This window comes from Primulina eburnea, chromosome 15, assembly GCF_022965805.1.
Source record: "Primulina eburnea isolate SZY01 chromosome 15, ASM2296580v1, whole genome shotgun sequence".
In the NCBI taxonomy this organism is placed as follows: domain Eukaryota; kingdom Viridiplantae; phylum Streptophyta; class Magnoliopsida; order Lamiales; family Gesneriaceae; genus Primulina; species Primulina eburnea.
In genome coordinates, this window is record NC_133115.1 from 21740079 (window position 1) to 21762147 (window position 22069).

The 22069-nt window shown below is 38.9% G+C and overlaps 1 protein-coding gene across 1 annotated transcript in view; it reads left to right on the plus strand.

The window, feature by feature from the left end:
* Positions 1–22069, plus strand: part of LOC140813581 (uncharacterized) — a 72766-nt gene that overhangs the window by 24185 nt on the left and 26512 nt on the right. Inside the window, 4 exon segments of the mRNA XM_073172151.1 lie at positions 44–205; positions 790–837; positions 1245–1352; positions 2414–2488. Of these exon segments, the coding sequence (XP_073028252.1) occupies positions 44–205; positions 790–837; positions 1245–1352; positions 2414–2488 (393 nt within the window).

Below are 22069 nucleotides of genomic sequence, written 5' to 3' on the forward strand. Positions count from 1 at the left end.
GCTTGGATATCTCTAGTGAAATTTGTGATGCTTCTCTAACCAGGGATTCATTAACACGGAGCTTTATGCACGTGTATCTGTTGCTGTTTTGTTTTCCAAACTGGCGGACATGGCTGATTTGGTCAAAACGACAGAAGAAATTGAAAACAGCCTTGCTGCAACGGCATCTGGAAAATCATTTTTGCTAGAACTTCTTAATTTTGCGGTATCAATTTCTGTTTTTAAAATTCTTATTCTTCTTGCCTCTTTTTCTCTTACCCCTTACTGCATGCCTTCTCTGCCATCCCATCTCTTTGCTAAAAAATGAAGGAAAATTACATCTGGACAGAAGAAAACATGCATAGTCATTTAGAGCGTTTGGTTGTTATTTGTGTGGTGATATGTTGTGGACTTGGCCTTTCCATTAAAAGGCTCTTGAAAACATCCTCCAATCCTAGTTATTGTTACGATGCTTATCTTTTTATTGAAAACTGAAGTTAATGCTATGCTCCCATCTTAGTTTTATGTATGAATCCAATATTCAGATGTATTAATGATGTCTGCTAAGTTTGCTAACTTGATTCAAAATTTGTTTGGTTTACCATTTTTCCAAGTTATGGAAAGTCCTATTTTAAGAATTTACATTTCCCTCCTTGATTAGAGTTTAAAAACAACCTTGGCACTATAATATATCTAGGTTTACTTCAGTTGCTTCACTTCATCTTTCCTCTGCCTCGTTTTTGCTTGATTTTTTTGTGCTAGTGCATCAATTTCCTGTAACCCTGAAACAAATTATACATTTTTTGACAGGAAAGTGATAGAGATATCTCTAAGGAGTTGTATAAGAAATATAGTGCGGTGAGTTCCTTTTTCTACCAGCAGTTGCACCCACTTAAGAGCTTTCTCCTAGTGGACTCCCAAAAACATAGCGCTCAGCAAGGTTTATGAATTATCAAGTGATTGTTAATCTCTTATTTCCGGCTGAATGCCTTCTGTTTTTTGACCGAGACTTATCTTTCCCTTAAATTCTATAAAAATGATGTGAAATGTGAACATCTGGGCCATAACCATCTGTAATATAGACATGCCACTGGAAACTTTTATGATGTCCATTATCTTGTGAAAAATTACATGATTAGAGGGTGGTGTTAAATGCTTAGACGCTTCTTTACCCTCTTAAACTAATTGCTTCATGCTGATGGACACCGTTGTCAATTTGGTTTCTGATCATTGTTTTCATTGGCTATGCTTTTCTTCTTTGGCAGATTCATAGGCGGAAAGTTCGTGTATGGCAGATGATTTGTGTTTTGTCACGATTTGTTGATCTGGATATGGTTGAGCAAGTTACATCTAAGTTGCATACAACAATTAACGTTAGCATTTTATTCTTTCAACAACCTTTATGTAGCTGACCTGTTGAGTGGTGAACACTTGGATTTTCTTTTTTCCTTGGATGCATGAGGGCAGTGGCGCATGTGTGGTTTAAGATATTCCAGCGGTTAAGAGTAATAAATAACAAAAATTCAAAATTTTCTTTGGATACCACGGTTGTCAGAAATATTGAAGAAATCTTGTCATAATCCTCTAACGACTACCCTGGATAACTTATAAATAGTGGCCAATGCCACCTATGAGTTACCATATAACAGTTATTTTTCTTGAAAGCTCATCAATTCTGATTGTTGTCACTTGTGGCAAATCACTCTTAAAATTTCCATGGACATGATTGTTGCACTTACAAAAAACTGCGCCATTAAAAAATGCCTTCTCAAGCATATGTGATAATTCTTGATCTTTGAATAAGAACCTAATCTTTTGACTGATTTTGAAAACGTTTTGTGCCATAGAAGTAGGGGATTCCATCTTGTCGGGTGGAATAACTTTAATTTTAAAAAACTAAAAAATGATTATTCACATTTTTTCTTGCTTTTAATGGTTATATTTTTAAATTTCGTTGTTCCGTTTTCTTTTTGCTATGTTTACTATATTGTGAAAGTTTGAATCTGATGATTAATTAGTATCAAATTACTTTTTACAGGGTATGTTTAATAAATTAAATTCCCACTCTCGCTTCTTTATCAACCGAGAAATTGTGGCTACAAAAGAAAATAAATGGTTTTATTTGGTTTTTGTTGTTGATCGTATTGGAGGTCTATGCTAACATTTGTGAGCTGCTGTGACATCTCGAATGAAACAGTTCTGTTCTTTCTGGAACTGCTGTTTTGTGCTTTCTTGAAATGCATAAAAGTTATATATCAATCCACTAAGCCAGTTGAAATTGAACTTGTGTTCTTGCTTCAGTTCTTGAATACATACTACTGATGTTTATTTTAAGCTGGTACTTATGCTTGAGCCCCACAATAATTTCTATTTTTTTCTTTTGTAACATTTTGTTATTCTCGACCTAATGGTTTCCATTCTCATGGCTTTGCAGAGAAACAATTTACCCTCAGTTCGACAGTACATGGAAACTTTTGCTATCCATGTGTACTTGAAGTTCCCTTTACTAGTAAGAAGTCCCTTTATTCTTTGTCCCTATCACTTCTATTATTTTTTTATCGAAAACTATGATTTTATTATAATAACAACTAGTTTTACAATGAAAGCGGATGAGCAATCCGCAAGACACCTCACAATTTAGGGAAGAAACACTACAACTACACTGTCGTTAGGAGCAAATAAATTTCCAATACCTAACTAGATCTGAGATAAGCAGGTGAATAAACTCTGGCATCTTTGTCGTCCAAGTCGCAACTCTGAATTCGATCTTCTCCCAAACGTTGTCCATCGACTCCGATTTGTCTGTGAATATTCTATTGTTGCTCTCCAATCAAATTGACCAAAAAATGCAATGAACTACGAAGTACCAAAAACTCCTCATTCTTCTCCCGGTAAACAATCCCGACTCCATAAGAAACAAGTCCTGTGACTGACTTGGAAAAGTCCATTCAAAACCCAATTCTTGCAGAACTTTGATCCAAATACCACTCCTAAAGGAACAATGCAACAATAAATGGTCTTGATTCTCCTATTGTTTCCGGCATAAACTACACCATTGTGGGCATAAGGCGTAGCTGAGCCAACGTTTTGCAAAGCATCACAAGTCGGCAGTTTCCCCAAAGCCACAATCCACGACGCGGGATAAGTACTTTCCATATGTTAGAGGAGTACATGAATACAGGGAAGTTGGAAAGAAAGAGGCGTAAAAAGAACTAATAGAAAAAATACCGGAAGACTCCCCCAACCATACCCGAACATCCTTCGTGCCCAAACTCAATCTAACTGATTCTAAGACCCCTAATAGATTGTGCTGAACTCACCCAATTCGACGTCATTTAACGCTCTTCTGAAACGCACATCCCATTGAAAGTTGGAATTACCCTGAAGATTGGCGACCGAGAAGAAATGGCTAATCGATTTGTTAATAGAAGAGGAAATATGAAAAAGAGATGGAAAACGCTCTTTGAAAAAAAAAACATTCTCCAAAAAACGAATGAGAATCCCTTTTTTGAGCTCCGCCCTAATCAACTGATGACAAGCCTTGTAAGAACGAGAGAAATTTCCAAGGACTTCTTAAGGTCGAGTTCCTAGCCAGCCCCACATCCTACCTGTTATCTTGAAGACCATAAATGCTTACAATAACTTTTTTCTACAAAGAATCCCTTTCCACTGAGCATCTCCACCACCATTTCCCTGGAAGCGCCTTATTCCTCAAACGAATATTCCCCAAGCCCAAACCTCCCCAGTCTTTAGGTTTACAAACTTGTTCCCAAGCAACGACATGGCAATGTGCCTCCCCATCGGCTCCCACAGAAAATCCCTCATAATTTTTACATTTGTTTTGCCACCCGGATTGGCACTTTAAAGAGAAACATAAAATATGTTGGCATCGTGCTTAACATCGACTTTATCAGTGTAAGAGGACCGCCTCTTGAGAGAAATGCCTTTTTCCAACTTCCAAGTTTTTTGGACATTTTTGAAACCACAAGTTCCCAAAACTCAAGATTCCTCAGGTTGCCTCCCAACGGTGCCCCGAGATACTTAATCGGCCACTGCTCTTTTTTACACCCAACCGCTAACCCCAGACCATCGACCTCTTCATCCGAAAAATTTAATCCCAACACAATGCTTTTTTCCGTATTGATTTTGAAGGCCGATTTGATGCTGAAAAAATTTATTATTTCCACTAAAGCCATCATATGCCTCACGGATTTGACGGAAAACAAGGTGTCGTCCGCGAATTGGAAGTATGAATTTTCTATTTTATCTCTCTAATTTCCAGTCATCTCACTATGTTCTCTGTCTTAGCCTTGTCTACCAACCGCCCCAAACCATCAATCACTAGGTTAAACAGGAAAAGGGATAATGGGTCCCCCAGCATACACCATGGATGACCACTCGCCAAAATTTTTTTCCTCTTTTTCCAACCGGATGTCCGAGATCAGTGTTGAAGAGATCAGCTGTTGTCTTCGGTGTAACCCACATGAATTTCAACTCCTTCAAAGCTCTTGACCACAATTGGGTAGCAAAATTACAGTGTATCAGCAAATGGTCCTGTGTTTCCACCTCGTTACGGCACAAAACACACCAATTCGGAGAAAGAGCACAATTAGGCCATCTCTTTTGCATCAACTCTGATGTAGGCAACTTACCAAGAATTGCAGACCAAGAAAAAATCTGAATTTTTGATGGAATGGGAGTCTTCCAAATGAAGTTATAAAAAGCGAAGGGTTGGACATCATTAATTGATTGAAAAAAGGAATAGTAAAATGACTTTACCGAAAACCTCCCTGACGGATCCCCCTCCCACACTCTAAAATCCTCCACCCCTTCGACAATCCTGACCATGTCTAAAATACCTAACAACGAAGACATCTGAACAAGTTCATCATCTGAAAGGAGCCTACGAAAATGAAAATCCCATGAATAATCGTTTGACACACTGTCGAAAGCAAAAAAATAAGATATTTGCAAGTTACGAGCTGAGCTAATAAGATATAAAGAAGGAAATAAATCCCGAAAAGCTACATCCCCCCACCAAATATCCTCCCAAAATCTGATATTAGTTCCTCCTCTAACCACTAATCTCACTAGTCTGTGATAAGTCGGGTAAATGCTTGAAATAAATTTCCACGGACTTTTAAACGTAACATTCAACGCCAACCCCGCATCCCAACCATTTTTTGTAACCCATATTTACTCCTTATTATTCTCTTCCACAACGGTTCGTTTTCAGCCCCAAACCTCCACCACCATTTTCCCAAAAGCGATTTGTTCCTCAAGCAAATGTTTCCTATCCCCAATCCTCCAATCTCTTTCGGTTTACAGACCTGTTTCCACCTCACCAAATGACAGTGTGATTCACCTTCGCTGCCATCCCACAGAAAATTTCGCATCATTTGTTCCATCTTAGCCGCTACTCCTTTCGGCACTTTGAAAAGTGACATAAAATAAATAGGCAATGAATTTAACACCGCAGCAATCAAAGTGAGTCTTCCCCCTTTGGACAAAAAACCTTTTTTCCAGGTTGCCAATTTCTTGTTAATCCTGTTCAAAATTGGTTCCCAAAACGAAAGCTTCGAGGGATTGCCTCCTAAAGGAACTCCCAAGTAAGTGATAGGCCATGTTTCCCTTCGGCAACCCAACATTGCAACAATCTGCTCCTCTTCAACCTCATCTTGACCTAAACCCAACAATGCACTTTTATCCCAATTGATCTTAAGTCCTGACATAGCACAAAACGACCCCAAAATTTGAACCAGAAAATCTAGATGCACTTTCTCTTGAACGAAAAACAGTGAGTCGTCCGCGAATTGTATATGTGAGACATCCACCTTCTCTCGGCCCACCTGAAAACCTTTGATTAAATTCACCTCCTTTGCTATGTCAATCAAACTGCCCAAAACATCAACCACCATATTGAACAAAAATGGTGACAACGGATCTCCCTGTCGTAGACCTCTACTTGATTTAAACTTTCCCCTCGGTTTCCCATTGATCATTATTGAGAAAGAAACATTAGATACGCATCCTCTAATCCATTTTCTCCATTTGTCTCCAAAGCCCTTTTTCTGTAGCACAAAGTCTAGGAAATCCCACTCCACATTGTCATATGCTTTTTCAAAAGCAACTTTGAAGACCCAACCTTTCTTTTTCTTTCTCCTCCCTTCTTCCACCATCTCGTTTGCAATGAGACAACAATCCAAAATTTGTTTCCCTTCCATGAATGCATTCTGGGATTCAGACAGTGTGTATGTCAATACCGTTTTCAGCCTTGCCGCGAGAACTTTAGCAATTATCTTGTATAAGCTCGTTGTAAGGCTAATGGGTCTGAAATCTTTGATCCTTAGTGAATCATGTTTCTTTGGTGTCAAACATATATATGTTTCATTCGTTATCCCATTTATGATCCCCCCTTCGTAAAACTCCTCGAACACCTTCATTAATTCACCCTTGAGAACTTCCCAGCAATCCTGGTATAGAGCAAACGAGTAACCATCAGGTCCTGGCGATTTGCATCTGTTGCACTCGAAAATAGCCTTCTTAATTTCTTCCTCGCAAAATGGTTTTTCAATTTCGGCTCTCATATCAACGTTGATAGGTCTCCATTCAACCCCATCAATCCCAAATCTGCTTGCATTTCTCTTGCTGTACAGTTGCTGGAAATAATCTGTGATGGCACTGATTATTTGCTCTTCATCCTCTACAACCACCCCATCATCTTTTTCCTGTCTATTAATTATTCCTTTGCTTCTTCGGTGATTCAGCAGTGAATGGAAGAACTTTGTGTTTTGATCTCCCTCTTTTAACCAAAGTAATTTTGCTTTTTGATATAACATTCGGTTTCTTCTACACAACAATTCTTCCATCTCACATTTTAAAATTTTTCTCTCTGTTACTCCCTCCTCATTCTCCCTCCCTTCAGCTTCTCTTTCATCCAAAGCAACGATTCTGTTTTTCAATTCAGGCCTCCCTCATCTCATTCTTCCCAAACACCTCGCCATTCCACTTCTTAATATTTTCCTTAACAGACTTAAGCTTTCTCATAAACTTGTATCCCTCCCAACCTTGAAAGTGTGTGTTATTCCACCATGTCGCAAAATTCCTTTTAAAGCTTTTATGTTCCAGCCACATGTTCTCGAATCTAAATGGAGTAGGCCCCCATTTCAATTTTTGTGTATCCAAAATAATTGGAAAATGATCCGAAGTTACTCGAGGCAGTACATATTGCCGATGAAATGGAAATAACTCCATCCACCCTCCCAAGAACAAGAATCTGTCTAGTCTGCTACAAATCGGTTCGGCCCTCAAGTTCGACCATGTAAATTTCGCATTCAGTAAAGGTGGATCAATCAATTCTAATTCCTGCACCAACGTATCAAAGCAATCCATATTTGTTGTCCTTGTCTGACTGTTAATTTTCTCAGTTAAAGATCGCACAACATTAAAGTTCCCTCCCACACACCATCTATTCCCACACAGTACTCTCAGACCCGACAATTCATCCCAAAAAAGATTTCTGAGTCGTGCTTTGCATGGGCCATAAACTGCAGTGAACCACCAACTTCCTTCATCTCTGTCTTTTTCAATGCAAATGGAAACAGTAAATTCTCCAATCAAGTTGTCCTTAACTGACACCACTCGAGGATCCCACATTACCAAAATTCCACCCGATCTTCCAATTGAAGGTAGTTGAACCCATTCAACAAACTGGCTATGAATCTCCTGTCTACAGCTTCTTTTTTCGTTTCTTGTAAAATAACTAAGTCTGGCTTTTCCTTCCTCAACATATCTCGAATGAACCCCCTCCTTGTTGCCGAACCTCCTCCTCTAATGTTCCATGAAAAAATCTTCATGAAGCAACATTTTCACCCCGCACACTTATTCCAACCGGCAATAACCTAGCCTCCAATTCCACCCTTTGTACTCCCAACATTTCCAAACATCCAACCTCTTTTCCATGATCAATCACTATCATCTGCCCCTCACTGTTACGATCACTGTCATGGATTTTTATCTCCGCCATACCCGACTTATCACAAACCAGTATTACCCTCCATACTCTCTAATTCCCTCCCCTGCCCTGGAAGTCGACCGAAAGAAAAGGACGAAGAAGGATGCAATGAAGGATCAAAAGGAAGATTGGGTACCTGATTATGAGTCTGTGGTATTTTGGTGTGTACCTTATCAGAGTTTATTGCAAAGAGATCTCCTATGTCCTCCCATCCCAAACTGGTATGTGTCATGGCGTCTGAGCTTTCTGAAATATGAGTTTCAACATCACTGTATTCGCTATCCTCTTCCACCGCACTTTCTCGAGCCATTTTGAATCCGTGTCCTCCCATGTATCACTCTGTCTGCTATGCGATTTGTCCATCCTCCATCCACTGTGTATCTATCTTTGTGACATCATGATCCTTTATAGTATAATCAACAGGTCTCTGTCTTATTTTCTTCCTTGAGTAAACCACATCGAATATTCTTTCTTGTTTGTATGTTTCATTGGAACAAACACTATGCTGTGTTTTTTCGTTGTGAACTGCAGTCAATGAATTCACCACACTTTTGCTGAATTGATCAACCCCTTTCGGACTAACCCTTTTAAGAATATTAATGTGCTTTCCCCCGCCCACCGGTGCTGACTCACTTGACTTAGCTCCCCTAATCCCTTTTCTTCCGCCACTGTGAATATTTTCATGCTGATTTCCAACAAAAACTTCCATTCCCTGAATGAGTTGGGTATTGCTGTAGTTCCTTCCTTTGTATATCGAAGGAGATCCTCCCCCCGATACCAATTCTGTGCTAAATGCTTGCTGTTGTCCCGCTTCTTCTTCAATTAAATTCTGAATGTGATTGTTTGTATTCTCTTGACGATCCCCCACACCAGCTTGTTCTTGAAATTCTGAATTCCTGGTAGCAGTGTTATTAACTCTTCCCCAGCCAGCTATCCTTCGATTACCATCCACAACTACTTGAGCATAGGACCTTTTTTCGTACGTATCATACGCTGCAATGTTTGTCGAGTCTACGTAGATGCGAATATTCATAGGGCCGCGTGATGTCTGTATTTCCAAAGAACTGTTAATGAAGCCCCCTTCTAAACCCACTACTTTGATTTTGGCTGCTGCCAAGTCCTTAAGTAAGATTGTATCTTGACTAATATCCTCCAATCCGCCACAAATGTCCCCTATGTTTTTGAGCATTTGTGTTGTCCACATATCCCATGGTAAACCGATGATCCTAATCCAACTATTGCAACATTCCCACACTTCCTCTTCCGTGTTGATGTCGCTCCTCCATCGTTCAAAAGATAAGGATATCCTCTTTTCGAAGAAGCATCTTTTGATTTTCAGGTAGAAGTCATGATCCTCCCTACTATTTGGCCACCACATTGCTTTGTTTGCCTTGAAAGGAAAAATCTCAATCTTCTTCTTCACTGCCTTTCCAATTGCTTCTGTCACCATTTCCCAGGAGACATTAACGCAGTCTTTCGTAACAATCAAAGCTTCATTCCATTCTTTTTTCAAGCATTGTCTAAACTCAGAGCGGGCATCAATGTTCCCTGACCGTGTGTTGCTTTGATTCGACGAACCCTGAAGCATCGATTGTTGAGCTTGCTGTTTGCCCTTGTCTTGGTATGCTGCTTTCATCTTTGTGTTACTCAGAAGCTTATCAACATAAAACACCATGCGTCTCCAGCCATCTTCATACCTTCCACTCGGAATGATAATACGCCTGTCGCTGATTCGATTTCTCAAAACGTGACACTTCAATGTAGCTTCCTCTGTTGTTGACAAACTTCTGCACAGAAACCACAACTTCTCCCCAACGCATTCTGTGGAATGTTGAATATGATTTTGGGTTGATAATGTAGTCACACATTATCTTCCTCAGCCAGTAAGCACTCTCACGGTCTAGTTCCAGCATGTAGCTTGCATTCCGAGTTCTTTCTATTACCCGAATCGAATCAAACCTTTTTCCCCCAGAGAGCAGAAATAATTTTTGCTCTATTCTCACTTCTTCAGCAGCCTTACCACCTTGAAACTTACTACTCTCCCTCCTCGCCATTTTCGAGTGTCGAAGGCTTCAAAGATGGTGGAAGAGAATCTTGAAACAGAGTAGGGCTTTAGTGGGTGAAGGATATAGGAATGGGCTTAAAGGTGAGAAAAGTGTGGTCGGAATGTGAGGGGAAATGTTTATCAATCTGGTCGGAAATGGGCAGATTTAGGAAAAGGCGGAAAAACAACGGAAATGAAAGATAAAGAGTCGCCGATGAGGATGGACGGTGGTCGGAGATGGTCGGTGATGGGCGACAGAGGCCGGCGAAGGTCACCGGAGTAGCAGTTCAAAGGTTGGCAGCCAACTGACGTCACACTTGGGGGGAAAAGACATGGTTCAAATTTTTCTCTCTCTCCCAAATAGACACATGTTGATTTGCTATTCAAAAAAATTTTGATGGACTCCACTCTAAACTGTCAAAAAGCGCCCCTTCCCCATCCGATTTCCTATAAAGATTCGTATAGAAACTGATAATGGTCTCTTCAATATTTTTCTCCTCTGTAATCACAGACTCATCCTCCAACTCCACCTTGTCTATCATTGATCTATTCCTTCGATTATTCAGTAAAGCATGGAAAAATTTGGAATTTTGGTCCCCATCCCCCCTCAACCATCTCACTTTTGCTTTTTGGCTTTCCATCTGGAACCTTCTAATCGACAGAACTTCCAGTTCACACCTTGCCGCCCTTCATTCCTCATTAAGAATATCCGATCCAGTTCCTCCGGCCTCTCACTCATCCAACTTTTTGATTTTGTTAAGCAACTCCATGTATCTGACATTCACATCTCCAAAGACCTCTCTATTCCATGAGGACACCTCCACTTTGATTCCTTTGAGTTTCTTCATAAATTTATATTCTCCCACTCCTGACTGATTCCATTATTCCACCATGCCAAAACTGATTCTTTAAACTTATGGTGAGACAACGGAGCGTTGTCAAATCTGAACGGAGCAGGATACCATCTCAACTTAGTGGTATCAAACATCACCGGTTAATGATCCGATGTAATTCTAGGAAGCGTCGTCTGTCTGAACGTGTGGAAAATTTCCATCCAACCCCCGTAAATAAAGAATCTGTCTAAGCGACAACAAATAGGATTGGCCCTAAAATTTGACCACGTGTACTTTGCATTCAGTAAAGGTGGGTCATGTAGACCCAATTCCTCAATCAGATTATCAAAACATGACATGCTCATGGTATTTGAATCGCTACCCATCTTTTCGCCCGTGTTTCTTCTAACCACATTAAAGTCTCCTCCCAAACACCACTTGTCACCACAGATAGAGTTCAAGCCCGCTAATTCATCCCAAAAGAATTCTCTATCTCTTGGCTTGCATGGTCCGTAAATGGCTGAGAACCACCATTTGATCTCGTCATTCCACCGAATCTCAATCGACACCAAAAAATCTCCAATCAGATTATCGCTGACCACGACCACTCTAGAATCCCACATCAAGAAAAAAAAACGTTTTTTTAATTATAATTTTAATTATATTAAGTAATCAGTCGATGAAAGAATGCATAAACATATAAAATTTGAGAATATATGTATAAATCTTAAAGAATATTTTGGTTTCTTTGGGATTTATTTTTGAAATATTATTTTATCAAATATTTATAATTCAAAAATTAAATTGTCAAAAATAATATTTTTTTTTTGAGACGAAACAATATTATATTAAAATGATTTAAATGTTTACAAACAACGGATAAGTAATCCGCCACAGTTAAAAGAGAACACTATTACAACACAAATATCAAGACCATACAAAATTCCAATCCCTGACCAAATCCGTGAGACAATGATGTTTATACTCAGGCATTACAACCAACCAACTTGCAACCCTGAATCTGATTGTTTCCCAGATTTCTTCCGGCGACGCCGTCTTTTCTTCAAAAATTCTTCTATTTCTTTCCAACCAAATCGACCAAAATGTGCAATGAACAATCACCAACCAGAATCTCGCATGTTGTTTCCCTGTTTGGCAATTTGGTTGCATTGAAAACATCTCTGTTGCCTTACAAGGAAAACTCCACAGAAAGCCTTGCTGATTTAAGATCTTAAGCCAAATTCTGTAAGAAAATGAACAATGCAGTAACAAATGATCTTGATCTTCCTCTTTTTCCCGGCAAAGACAACACCAATTCGGACTTAAGGCGCATTCCGGCTATCTTTTTTGCACAGATTCACAAGTCTGTAATTTCCCCAACGCCACTATCCACGAGAACACTTGGACCTTTGTAGGTACAGGTACTTCCCAGATATTGTTTACAAAAGAAAATGGGTTTAAATGGTGACTTGTGAAGAAAGATTTGTAGAAAGATCTCACAGAAAACAAACCCGATGAATCCCCCAACCACACCCTAAAGTCCCCCACTCCCCGCTGAATCCTCACCGTATCTAAGACCCCTAACAGAGAAGCAAACAAAATTACTTCTGTATCACTCAGATTCCTTCTAAAAGTTAAGTCCCAACTGATAACAGAATTGTCTTGACTAGAATTGCCACTTAAAAAATTAATGATCGGTTTGTTAATGACATTCGAAAGACGAAACAAAGAAGGGAAACGCTCTTTAAACGAGACTCCCCCCACCCACTCATCCTCCCAAAAACGAATGATATTGCCCTCTCTGAACGCTCCTCGAACCAACTGATGAAAAGCCGGGAAAGATCGAGAAATGCACTTCCAAGGACTTCTGAACGTCGCTTTTTCCGCCTGCCCCAAGTCCCATCCATTATCATGAAGACCATAAATACTGTTGATAACCTGTTTCCAAAGTGTTTCTTTTTCCACCGACCCTCTCCACCACCATTTTCCAAGTAAAGCTTTGTTCCGTAATCGAATATCTCCCAACCCCACTCCTCCCATATCCTTTGGTTTGCACACTTGCTTCCACCCCACAACATGACAATGTTTCTCCCCGTCTGCCCCATCCCACAGAAAGTTCCTCATAATTTTTTCCATCTTCAAAGCCACATGATTAGGCACTGTGAAAATTGACATGAAGTAAGATGGCATAGCACACAAAACAACCTTTATCAAAGTTAGCCGGCCCCCTCTCGAAAGAAACGATTTTTTCCAACTTGCCAATTTTTTTACCATCTTGGAGATCACCGGTTCCCAAAAGACCATATCCCGCGGGTTTCCTCCCAATGGAATCCCCAAATATCTAATCGGCCAATTTCCTTTCTTACATCCAATTGCATCTGCCAATTCCTCAATTTCATTCCATGGTCTGTTCAAACCCATCAATTCACTTTTTTCCCAATTTATTCGCAAACCTGAAATACTGCTGAAGGTATTGAGAATCTTCACGACAGCTAACAAATGTTCATGTGATTTCGCAAAAAATAAGGTGTCGTCCGCAAATTGAATGTGCGAAACGTGAATTTTATATTTGCCAACTTCGAGTCCCTGTACAGTCCCTTCCTTTTTTGCCTTCTCAATCATCCTTCCCAATCCATCTACTACGAAATTGAAGAGAAAAGGAGATAATGGATCTCCCTGTCTAATTCCCCTTTCTCCCTTGATCTTACCTCGTGGTCTTCCATTAATGAATATCGAGAACGATACACTCGAAACGCACCCCATGATCCACTTCCGCCATCTCTCTCCGAATCCCTTTTTCCTTAGCACATAATCCAAAAAATTCCAGTCAACATTGTCATAAACCTTTTCCAAGTCCACTTTGAACACCCACCCCTCTTTTTTATTTTTTCGATACACCTCGACAACCTCATTTGCGACAAGACAGCAGTCAAGGATCTGTCTTCCCTTAATAAAAGCACTTTGATTATTTGCAATTGTGCAGCTCATGACTGTCTTCAGTCTATTAGCCAAAACCTTCGCCAAAATCTTATATAAGCTCGTAATCAAGCTAATAGGCCTGAAGTCGCTGATCCTGGTCACGTCCTTTTTCTTCGGAATTAGGCAAATGTAAGTTTCGTTAGTTATTCCGTTAACAATCCCATTGTCAAAGAATTCAGCAAAAACTTTCATTATGTCATCTTTCACCGTATCCCAATTGTGTTGGAAAAATGCCATTGTGAAACCGTCTGGCCCTGGTGCTTTTGCACCGTCGCTTTGAAACACTGCTTTTTTTACCTCTTCCTCCAAAAAAGGCAACTCCAACCCTTCTGCTTGCGTTAATCCTATTTCCCCCCACTCCAAGCCCTGTAACTCCCCCCCTTCCCCGTCCAACTCCCTTACCGCCCCTTCCGATTTCCTATACAAGTTCCGATAAAATCTTATGATTTCCTTCTCGATTAGTGACTCCTCAGCGACCACAGACCCATCCTCCAATTCCACTTTGTCAATCATTGCTTTATTTCTTCTGTTAGTTAGCAAAGAATGGAAGATTCGCGAGTTATGATCCCCTTCCTTCATCCACTTCAGTTTGGCTCGTTGACTTTCCATTTGGGCTCTTCGTATTATCAATTGTTCCAATTCACATCTTAACTTCTTCCTTTCTTCTTGACAAATTTCAGTCCACGAACCGTTTCCTTCTTTTTCCTCCAAGTGCTCAATCCTGAAGCTTAGATCTTTAATTCTGTTGCTCACTTCTCCCCAATCCTCCCTGTTCCATTTCAAAATCTCTTCTTTGATCTTTTTCATTTTTTTCATAAATTTGTAGCCTTCCCACCCGCTAGTATTACCATTATTCCACCATGTCTTAATCAACTCCTTGAATTTAGGATGAGATAACCAAACATTCTCAAATCTAAACGGAGCCGGACCCCACCTCAACTTCGCTGTGTCAAATATCACCGGGCAATGATCCGAAGTAATCTTTGGTAGAACCGATTGTCTAAATGTTGGGAATATTTCAGTCCAACCTCGTGTAATTAGGAATCTGTCAAGCCGACAACAGATTGGTTCCACCTTAAGATTAGACCAAGTAAATTTTATATTAAGAAGCGGTGGATCAATAAGGAGTAGTTCATCTATTAAGCAGTCGAAGCATGACATACTCGTGGTGAGGGATAGGCTATTCAGCTTTTCCCCAGAGTTCCTGACCACATTAAAATATCCTCCCAAACACCACCTATCCCCACAAATCGAGTGCAGTCCGGCTAATTCATCCCAGAAAAATTCCCTATCTCTCGGTCTGACAGGTCCATAAATGCCCGAGAACCACCAGCTAATTCCATCTTGCCAACGAATCTCGATTGAGACTGAAAACTCTCCTATCAAATTGTTAACGACCTCCACAATTCTGGGATCCCACATTACTACAATTCCCCCCGCACTTCCCACCGACGGTAGGCAAACCCATTCAACAAATCTCGGTTTCCATACACTTGCAATAAAGCTTCGATCTATCCTCTCCTTTTTTGTTTCCAAGAGTACCACAATATCAGGATTTTCTTGACGTATCACTTTTCGAACAAGTGCTCTCCTACTAGCCGCCCCTCCTCCTCTGATATTCCAAGAGAAAATCTTCATGATGACACATTTACTCCCTTCGAGGTTGAACCTCTCTCGTAACTGACCCCCCACTTAAGTCTGTCTAACTCCCTGCTCAACAAAAGATCTGGTTTCTTGACCCCATTCCCCCAATTACCATCTGTAACCACTACCTCCTTCCTCCCTTCCTCAGTATTTGTGCTAACCCCTTCAGTCCTTTCAAAAATTCCATTCTCGATTCCCGGCTTTTCATCTGAACTCCCCAACCCTCCCCCTAAACACCCACTGGACAAACCCAAAGCTGAAAACGAAGCTGGAAGAATAGTTTGAAGGTTGAAGGAATGCTTTAAAAAAGAAGAAGAGTTAATACATGGAAGTACCTGACCCACAGCAATCTTCGTGTTTACCGTGTTAAGTGACTTAGGAGAAATAATTGATTGTTGTGGAGATGAGAACAGCCCCGCCAACGAGTCAACAGCGTCCTCCAAAGCCGCACTCCCTTCAGATTGTATTGAATTCTGATAATCTGATTCGCCTGAAACTGAGTCTACTTCCAGCGGGTCATCAAGTGAATCCTCAAATTCAAACTCGTCACTGACATCCAATTCACACGTCCCCTTCGATTTGCCTATGTTTTCTAAATAAATACACTTGTCAGTTTCCTCTTCAGCCTTGTTTTCAACGCATGCTATAAGTATTCCCGAAAGTTGGCAATAATTTCTTTTTGCTGAGGATATCTTCCCCAAAGGCTTGGTCCGCAGGCTCCTTATCTTCCATAGAGTTGATTGGAGAGTTGCCAAAAGCAGCAATGTCTCTAGGGATAATTCTCTGTAAGATCTTAGTCACCTTTCCCCCAAACTTTGTCGAGTATCCGCTACAATTTGTTGAAACATTGTCTTCCTCCCCCATATTCCTCAACCCCTGCTCTTCCTCCCGTCTTCCCATACCGATAACCGCCTCATCTTCTTTCTCCACAGCTTCATTTTCAGGTACCAGATTCGATGTAACTTCTTTCTGGATATCCCCTGTAATGTTCCCGACTTTGTAAGTCCCATTGTGCTGCGCTTTTCTGTTGATATTCGTATTGCCCCATCCCGCGACAGTCCTCTTGCCATTCACCAGTACTTGCGCATAAGTTTGTTTTTCGTAAATATCATAAGCCGAAAGATCAAAGGTTTCAACCCGGATAGTTATCTCTCTTACCTCTCCTTCCAGCAGTATTTTCAGTCTACTATGGATGAAACCACCTTCAATACCCTTAACCTTAATTTTGGCAGCTCCAAGATCTCTGAATAATAAGGTATCGGCATTTATTTCCATCAAACCCCCACAACTGTCACCAATGATTTTAAGATTAGTTGGTGTCCATAATCTCCAAGATAATCCATAAATACTAATCCAACCATTGCAGCATTTCTCTACAATATCAGCCGAATTAATGTCATCTCTCCATGCCTCAAAGTCCAAGGAGATCCCATTATCGAAAAAACCGTTTTTCAGTTTCAGAAATGTCGCTAAGTCTCCAGCATTTCTAGGCCACCACACCGCCTTATTTGCTTGGAACGAAAAGAGTTCTACTTTGCCCTTTGTGTTTTTCTCAAGAGCAGCTTGAATTTTTTCCCAAGAGATGTTTACTCTTCTTTTTGTGACAATGATTGCTTCCTCCCATGGCTTCCTCGAATATTGTCTATCATTGCCATCCAGTAAATTCCCCTCTCCTTGGCGATGCTTCCTCTGTAATCTCATATCAAACTGCTTGTGTCTAAGGTCCTTTCCGTGGTACGAGCCATTATTTACGAGATTATTAACCGTTTGCTGATATCCAGACAACAACTTCCCCAACGAAGTTGCTATATTTCTCCATCCCGCTGACCTGAATCCGCTTGGCACAATGGTGGTTAATTTCCTTCCTCGTGGATTAAATTTTGAGAGCTCCAAGAATCTTCCACGCTTGTTGCTAAAAATTTGTATCGTGAATACCGCATTCCTACCTCTGAATCTGTAGAAAGCTGATCCCGACAATGTTGCAAGTGTAGCTTCCTGGAATCGTAAACTTATCCAACGGGCTTCCTCTCGTTCAAAGTCCAGCATATAGCACGAGTTCCTTGTTCTTTCAGACCACCAAATCGACGTCCCTCCATTACCCAGTCGCAACGAGAATAGCTTATGTTCAATCTTAATGAGTTCGTCTCGTAAACCTGATCTGCTATCCGCTGGTGCATGCCTAAAAATAACGCGATTCTTCTTGATAACGCCCATTACAATAAAGTCGTAAAATCCCGAAAAACCAGACGCGAAAAAATTCTGTCCACGGCCGGCTGCCGTCGCCGGTGACTCGGAATGTTAGGAACGGCTGGTCGGAGAAGCTGACGTTAATGGATGATCGATGAGAAGGCCCGAACGAGACGAAAGGTAGGATAGACAGAGAGCATTTTCAAATTTTTCTCTTCAAAAATAATATACGTTAGCTTAAAATTAAAGTTAACTAAAATATTATCTAGAAAGCTCACGCTTAATTGTGTTTTTTCATGCTTTGTGATTGCTTGGTTATTCCATGCTTTTGCCAGATTTCAAGCTTTCTGCGCTTTTCCAGACTTTTTAGAACATTTATTATAAGCCTTTTTTTCGAATTCACCTACGATAAGAGGATTGCTTAAAACTTGTCGTTCAGTACAATGATTGCTGAAAGGTGTCATTTCAAAGTTGGCTATTTGGTTGGTGTAAAAAATGTGTTTTATTTGGTTCTCCACGAACTAATGTAATGGATATTTGACATTGAGTTGGCCAACAGGATGGCGAAGTTGGGACCTGCATGAATCACCAGACTGCTCTCCCCAGTCTCGGTTCATGTTTACATCCTTTTCAAAGACATGGTTCATTTGTTTTAAGCAAGGTTTAGGATGCAAATACTAACTCATATTACTTGAATACTCCGACCGAGAAGAAAAAGCATGCAAACATCAATTGAAAGTAATTTATACTGGTGATTCGGTGCAAACAATTGTTTTTTATGATTAATATTTTTTAGAGTTAAATACAGTAGTTGATTTTATTTTAAATTTTGTGTTATTTTAAATTAATTCAAAACAATAAAAATTAAAAATATAAAGATCGTAAATTAATTAAATAATAAGGGTGTTAATTGCAATTTTGAAGTGCTCATACCAAATTAGTTACCATAAGGCGCTACCTCTTTAGAATATACTATAGATGCTTTAAAATAAAAAATAGGTTATTTGCAAATACCTCTTGATTTCTGTTGTAAATAAAGGTGTGACAGGTAATGAGTTCCTAAAGTTTTAGCAAATGTTTATTCCTAACTACCACATGTTCAACCTGGCAGAACTATAGGAGAGTATATATTAGCTAACGTGGACGGTACTTTAATTTCGTGGCACCGAGAAGATAGATAGTTTTACTTGGGTTTGAATTTTCTTGTTCACCGCATAATGAGTGAAATCTCAAGAATTATTATTGAAAAAATTGGTTATTCTTTTGTTAAATTTGTGTGGCAAATAAAATTTACCAGTTTAGATGGAGATTTCTTAAATTTTGCGATTAGTTGCAGAAAATATTGAAAGAGAAGAAACAAGATGTTAGTGGAAGACTGAATGGATCATAGCTTGATCCTTAGAAAGTAAAATTGAAGAGTCGTGGATAAAAATAAGAGGTGAAATATATGGTTTTGCAATGATTAATGCCTAACATCTGGAAAAAGAATTTATACCTTTCTTCGCACTCAAACTGTAAGGTTTTGCATTGAAATATGTCGCTAGTGACCGACGATTTCGGTTGGGAATAAATCTAGCAAGCGGACTAGGTCAAGTAATAGTATTTGGAGATGAGTCCAGGTATCGTACCCACAGAGATCGATGTTTTAATTACTAGAATATGAATTAATTTTCCTAATTTAGGCTAATAAAGTCAATTGAGGGATAATAAATTAATTAAAACTAAATCAAACAATTTAAATAAATTAACTAAAACAAAAAAATCCAAATTATTAAATTAGACGAAAATTCAAATTATTTAAAGACGACTAAGGCGCACAATAGTACCGAGACAAACTTATAATCCACGTGTCAAATTTAAATTCAATAAATTAATTATTTAATTCACGACGGAATTCCCAAAATTATTCATTAAACGATACCTCGAATTAATTAACCTAATTAAATCTAACAGTCCAATTAGTCCTAACTGAATTTAATTAGATTCAACCGCATTAGATCGCTGTGAAATTCCAGTTTTTCCACCTAAAGTCGCACACTGAAATCGAATACTATTTCTAGTCAATTTAACCATGTGTTGATTGATGTGTGAAGCAAATATTAATCTATCGCCTTCCGGTTTTAGATTAACCAAAAAATATTCTATTTAATTGGCCAGATTAAAAGAAAACGTGATAAACGACATCAATCAAGGAATAAAATAAATAATCTAATTGAATTAAACTCAAAACATCAAAAAATAATATGTCTCAGCCCTATCATGGCCTTAGTCTATAAAAATCTACTCCATAAACTTAAAATAAAATTGCAATTCACTGTTTAAATTCAATGCAGAAAACATGATTAAGAAGGAATGGAAAGAGATTTTCTGTAATTTGTAGCGTGTGAGGAATTCCTCGCTGGTTTTGCCTTCTTTCTTCCTCCCCTTTTTTTCTTCTTCCGCGCTGTTCTCCTATTCCGTCTCCTTCTGTGCTTCTGTTATCGCAGCCCCCTTCCTTCTCTTGTACGCTTCTGCCTTCTTATTCTCCTCAATGGGCCTCTCCTTTAATTCTTTTTAAGCCCATATCAAGTAAAGAAAGTGTAGATAAGATATTTGTCAAGATTTACATAGATTTTTCCAAAAATTCAATATCATCAAGGAATAAGAATATTTTATTTCCTTTGAAATCTAGTAAATTTATTTTATCTCCTAATTTAAACACTTTTCACTTTTATTCAAATCTAAAATTATTAATTCAAATAATCATATAATTTGGGATAAAAATTCTAGATAAAGGCAAATATTATAAAATTAAATCCCTAAAATATTTGTACGATTTGGCCTTATCAATCCCCCCACACTTAAGCCTTTGTTCGTCTTCGAGCAAATTAGAGAATAAAAATATAACCGAGGAATATTCAATGATTCATCAGAACAAATGACACAATCAACACTTTTCAACCTACCAAATTCCGTCACACTCAATCAAAATATCACACTTCGAAAATCGTAAAATTCACTTTCGTTGCAACTTTAAAACTCAAGCATTCACTAGAAAAGATCAAGATAATGAGACGTGTGTAGTGTGGAAGTCAAAACTCATATTCCTCAAAGATGTTTTAGTTCAAGGAATGCTCATATTTTCTGGATTTTTTTTTTATATAAAGAAACTCTCCATAAGCTTATCTTTCATATCTTTCTCCACTAAATGTTGGAGGAATATGACCCGGTCAATAGGTCTTTTAAGCTTATAATGTAAGGCCACGGCTCACGGCTACAATAAAGGTTGGGAGATTCAAAATGAGAGAAAATAAACAATTATTCCTTCAGCGCATTCCTTCATCTCTTATCTTCCTCCTCATTGAATTTCATCATTCCTCCAGCTAACTTTTTCATCTTCCTTGTACTTTCATTCATATTCCCCAATATTTTTTCGATCTTCAACAACATTCCCTTTTAATTTTTCAATCACCACATCATACAACATTCAATCCTCCTTCTTTTCTTTTATAATTATATATATCTTTTCATCAACTCCTTTCTCATTCTTCATGATTTTTTTTTTAAACTCCTCCAATTTTTCTTATCAATCACCACATGAGAGTTATTGAAAATTTTAAAGCGCTAAAGGGGTTTATTTCTCTCAAAATTAAGGTAGAGGAATAGTGTATGAGCTAAAAATGGGTAGTTGATGTGGGAGTTTGAAGGAATACGAATGGGGGCTAATTGTATGTCTTTGACACACTCCATTCGATTTTTTATAGGCTCAAAAGAGGATACTAGGGATATAAATGATGCATTTGGTAGGCTCGAAAGGCTCAAACGGTCCAAAGATCGCCTAAATCATCCCTAAGTCATTCTCCTCCGTATTTTCGCCTCGAAAGATAATCAGACAAGTTCTAGATTGTTTCTTTTTTTTCTCTCTTTTTTTTCAATTTTTTTTTTCATGAGCTCACCTTTTACTAATTCACGATTAATTCATATAAGTATGACCTAAAGTGCATAGATTATGTCTCAAAATATGATACAAAACTAGTTTGTGCTCAAATCCTTCGGCTACAACTACTGCTCATCTCAATCAATTCTAGGTATGATGTAATTTCTTGAGTGTTCAAAAATCTAGAAAGTCAATTAGTGTGTCATGTAATCACAAGTGCAGTTTCTCAAAGAATAACCAAAAAAAAAAATTTTCATGCTCGAGGATTAAACATTGAAGCACATGCTAAGTGTGGTGACATAAAACAAACACAAATAAAATCTCCCCTACACTTTAGATTTACACTGCCCTCAGTGTCATGCCATTCAAAAAGAATATAGAAGTTGGATGTAGAATAGTAAGAGAACACTTCCCTGGCAGTGTGCTTTAAATTCCATGGAGTGCTACATGTAGATGGTAGAATTCCTCAGTGC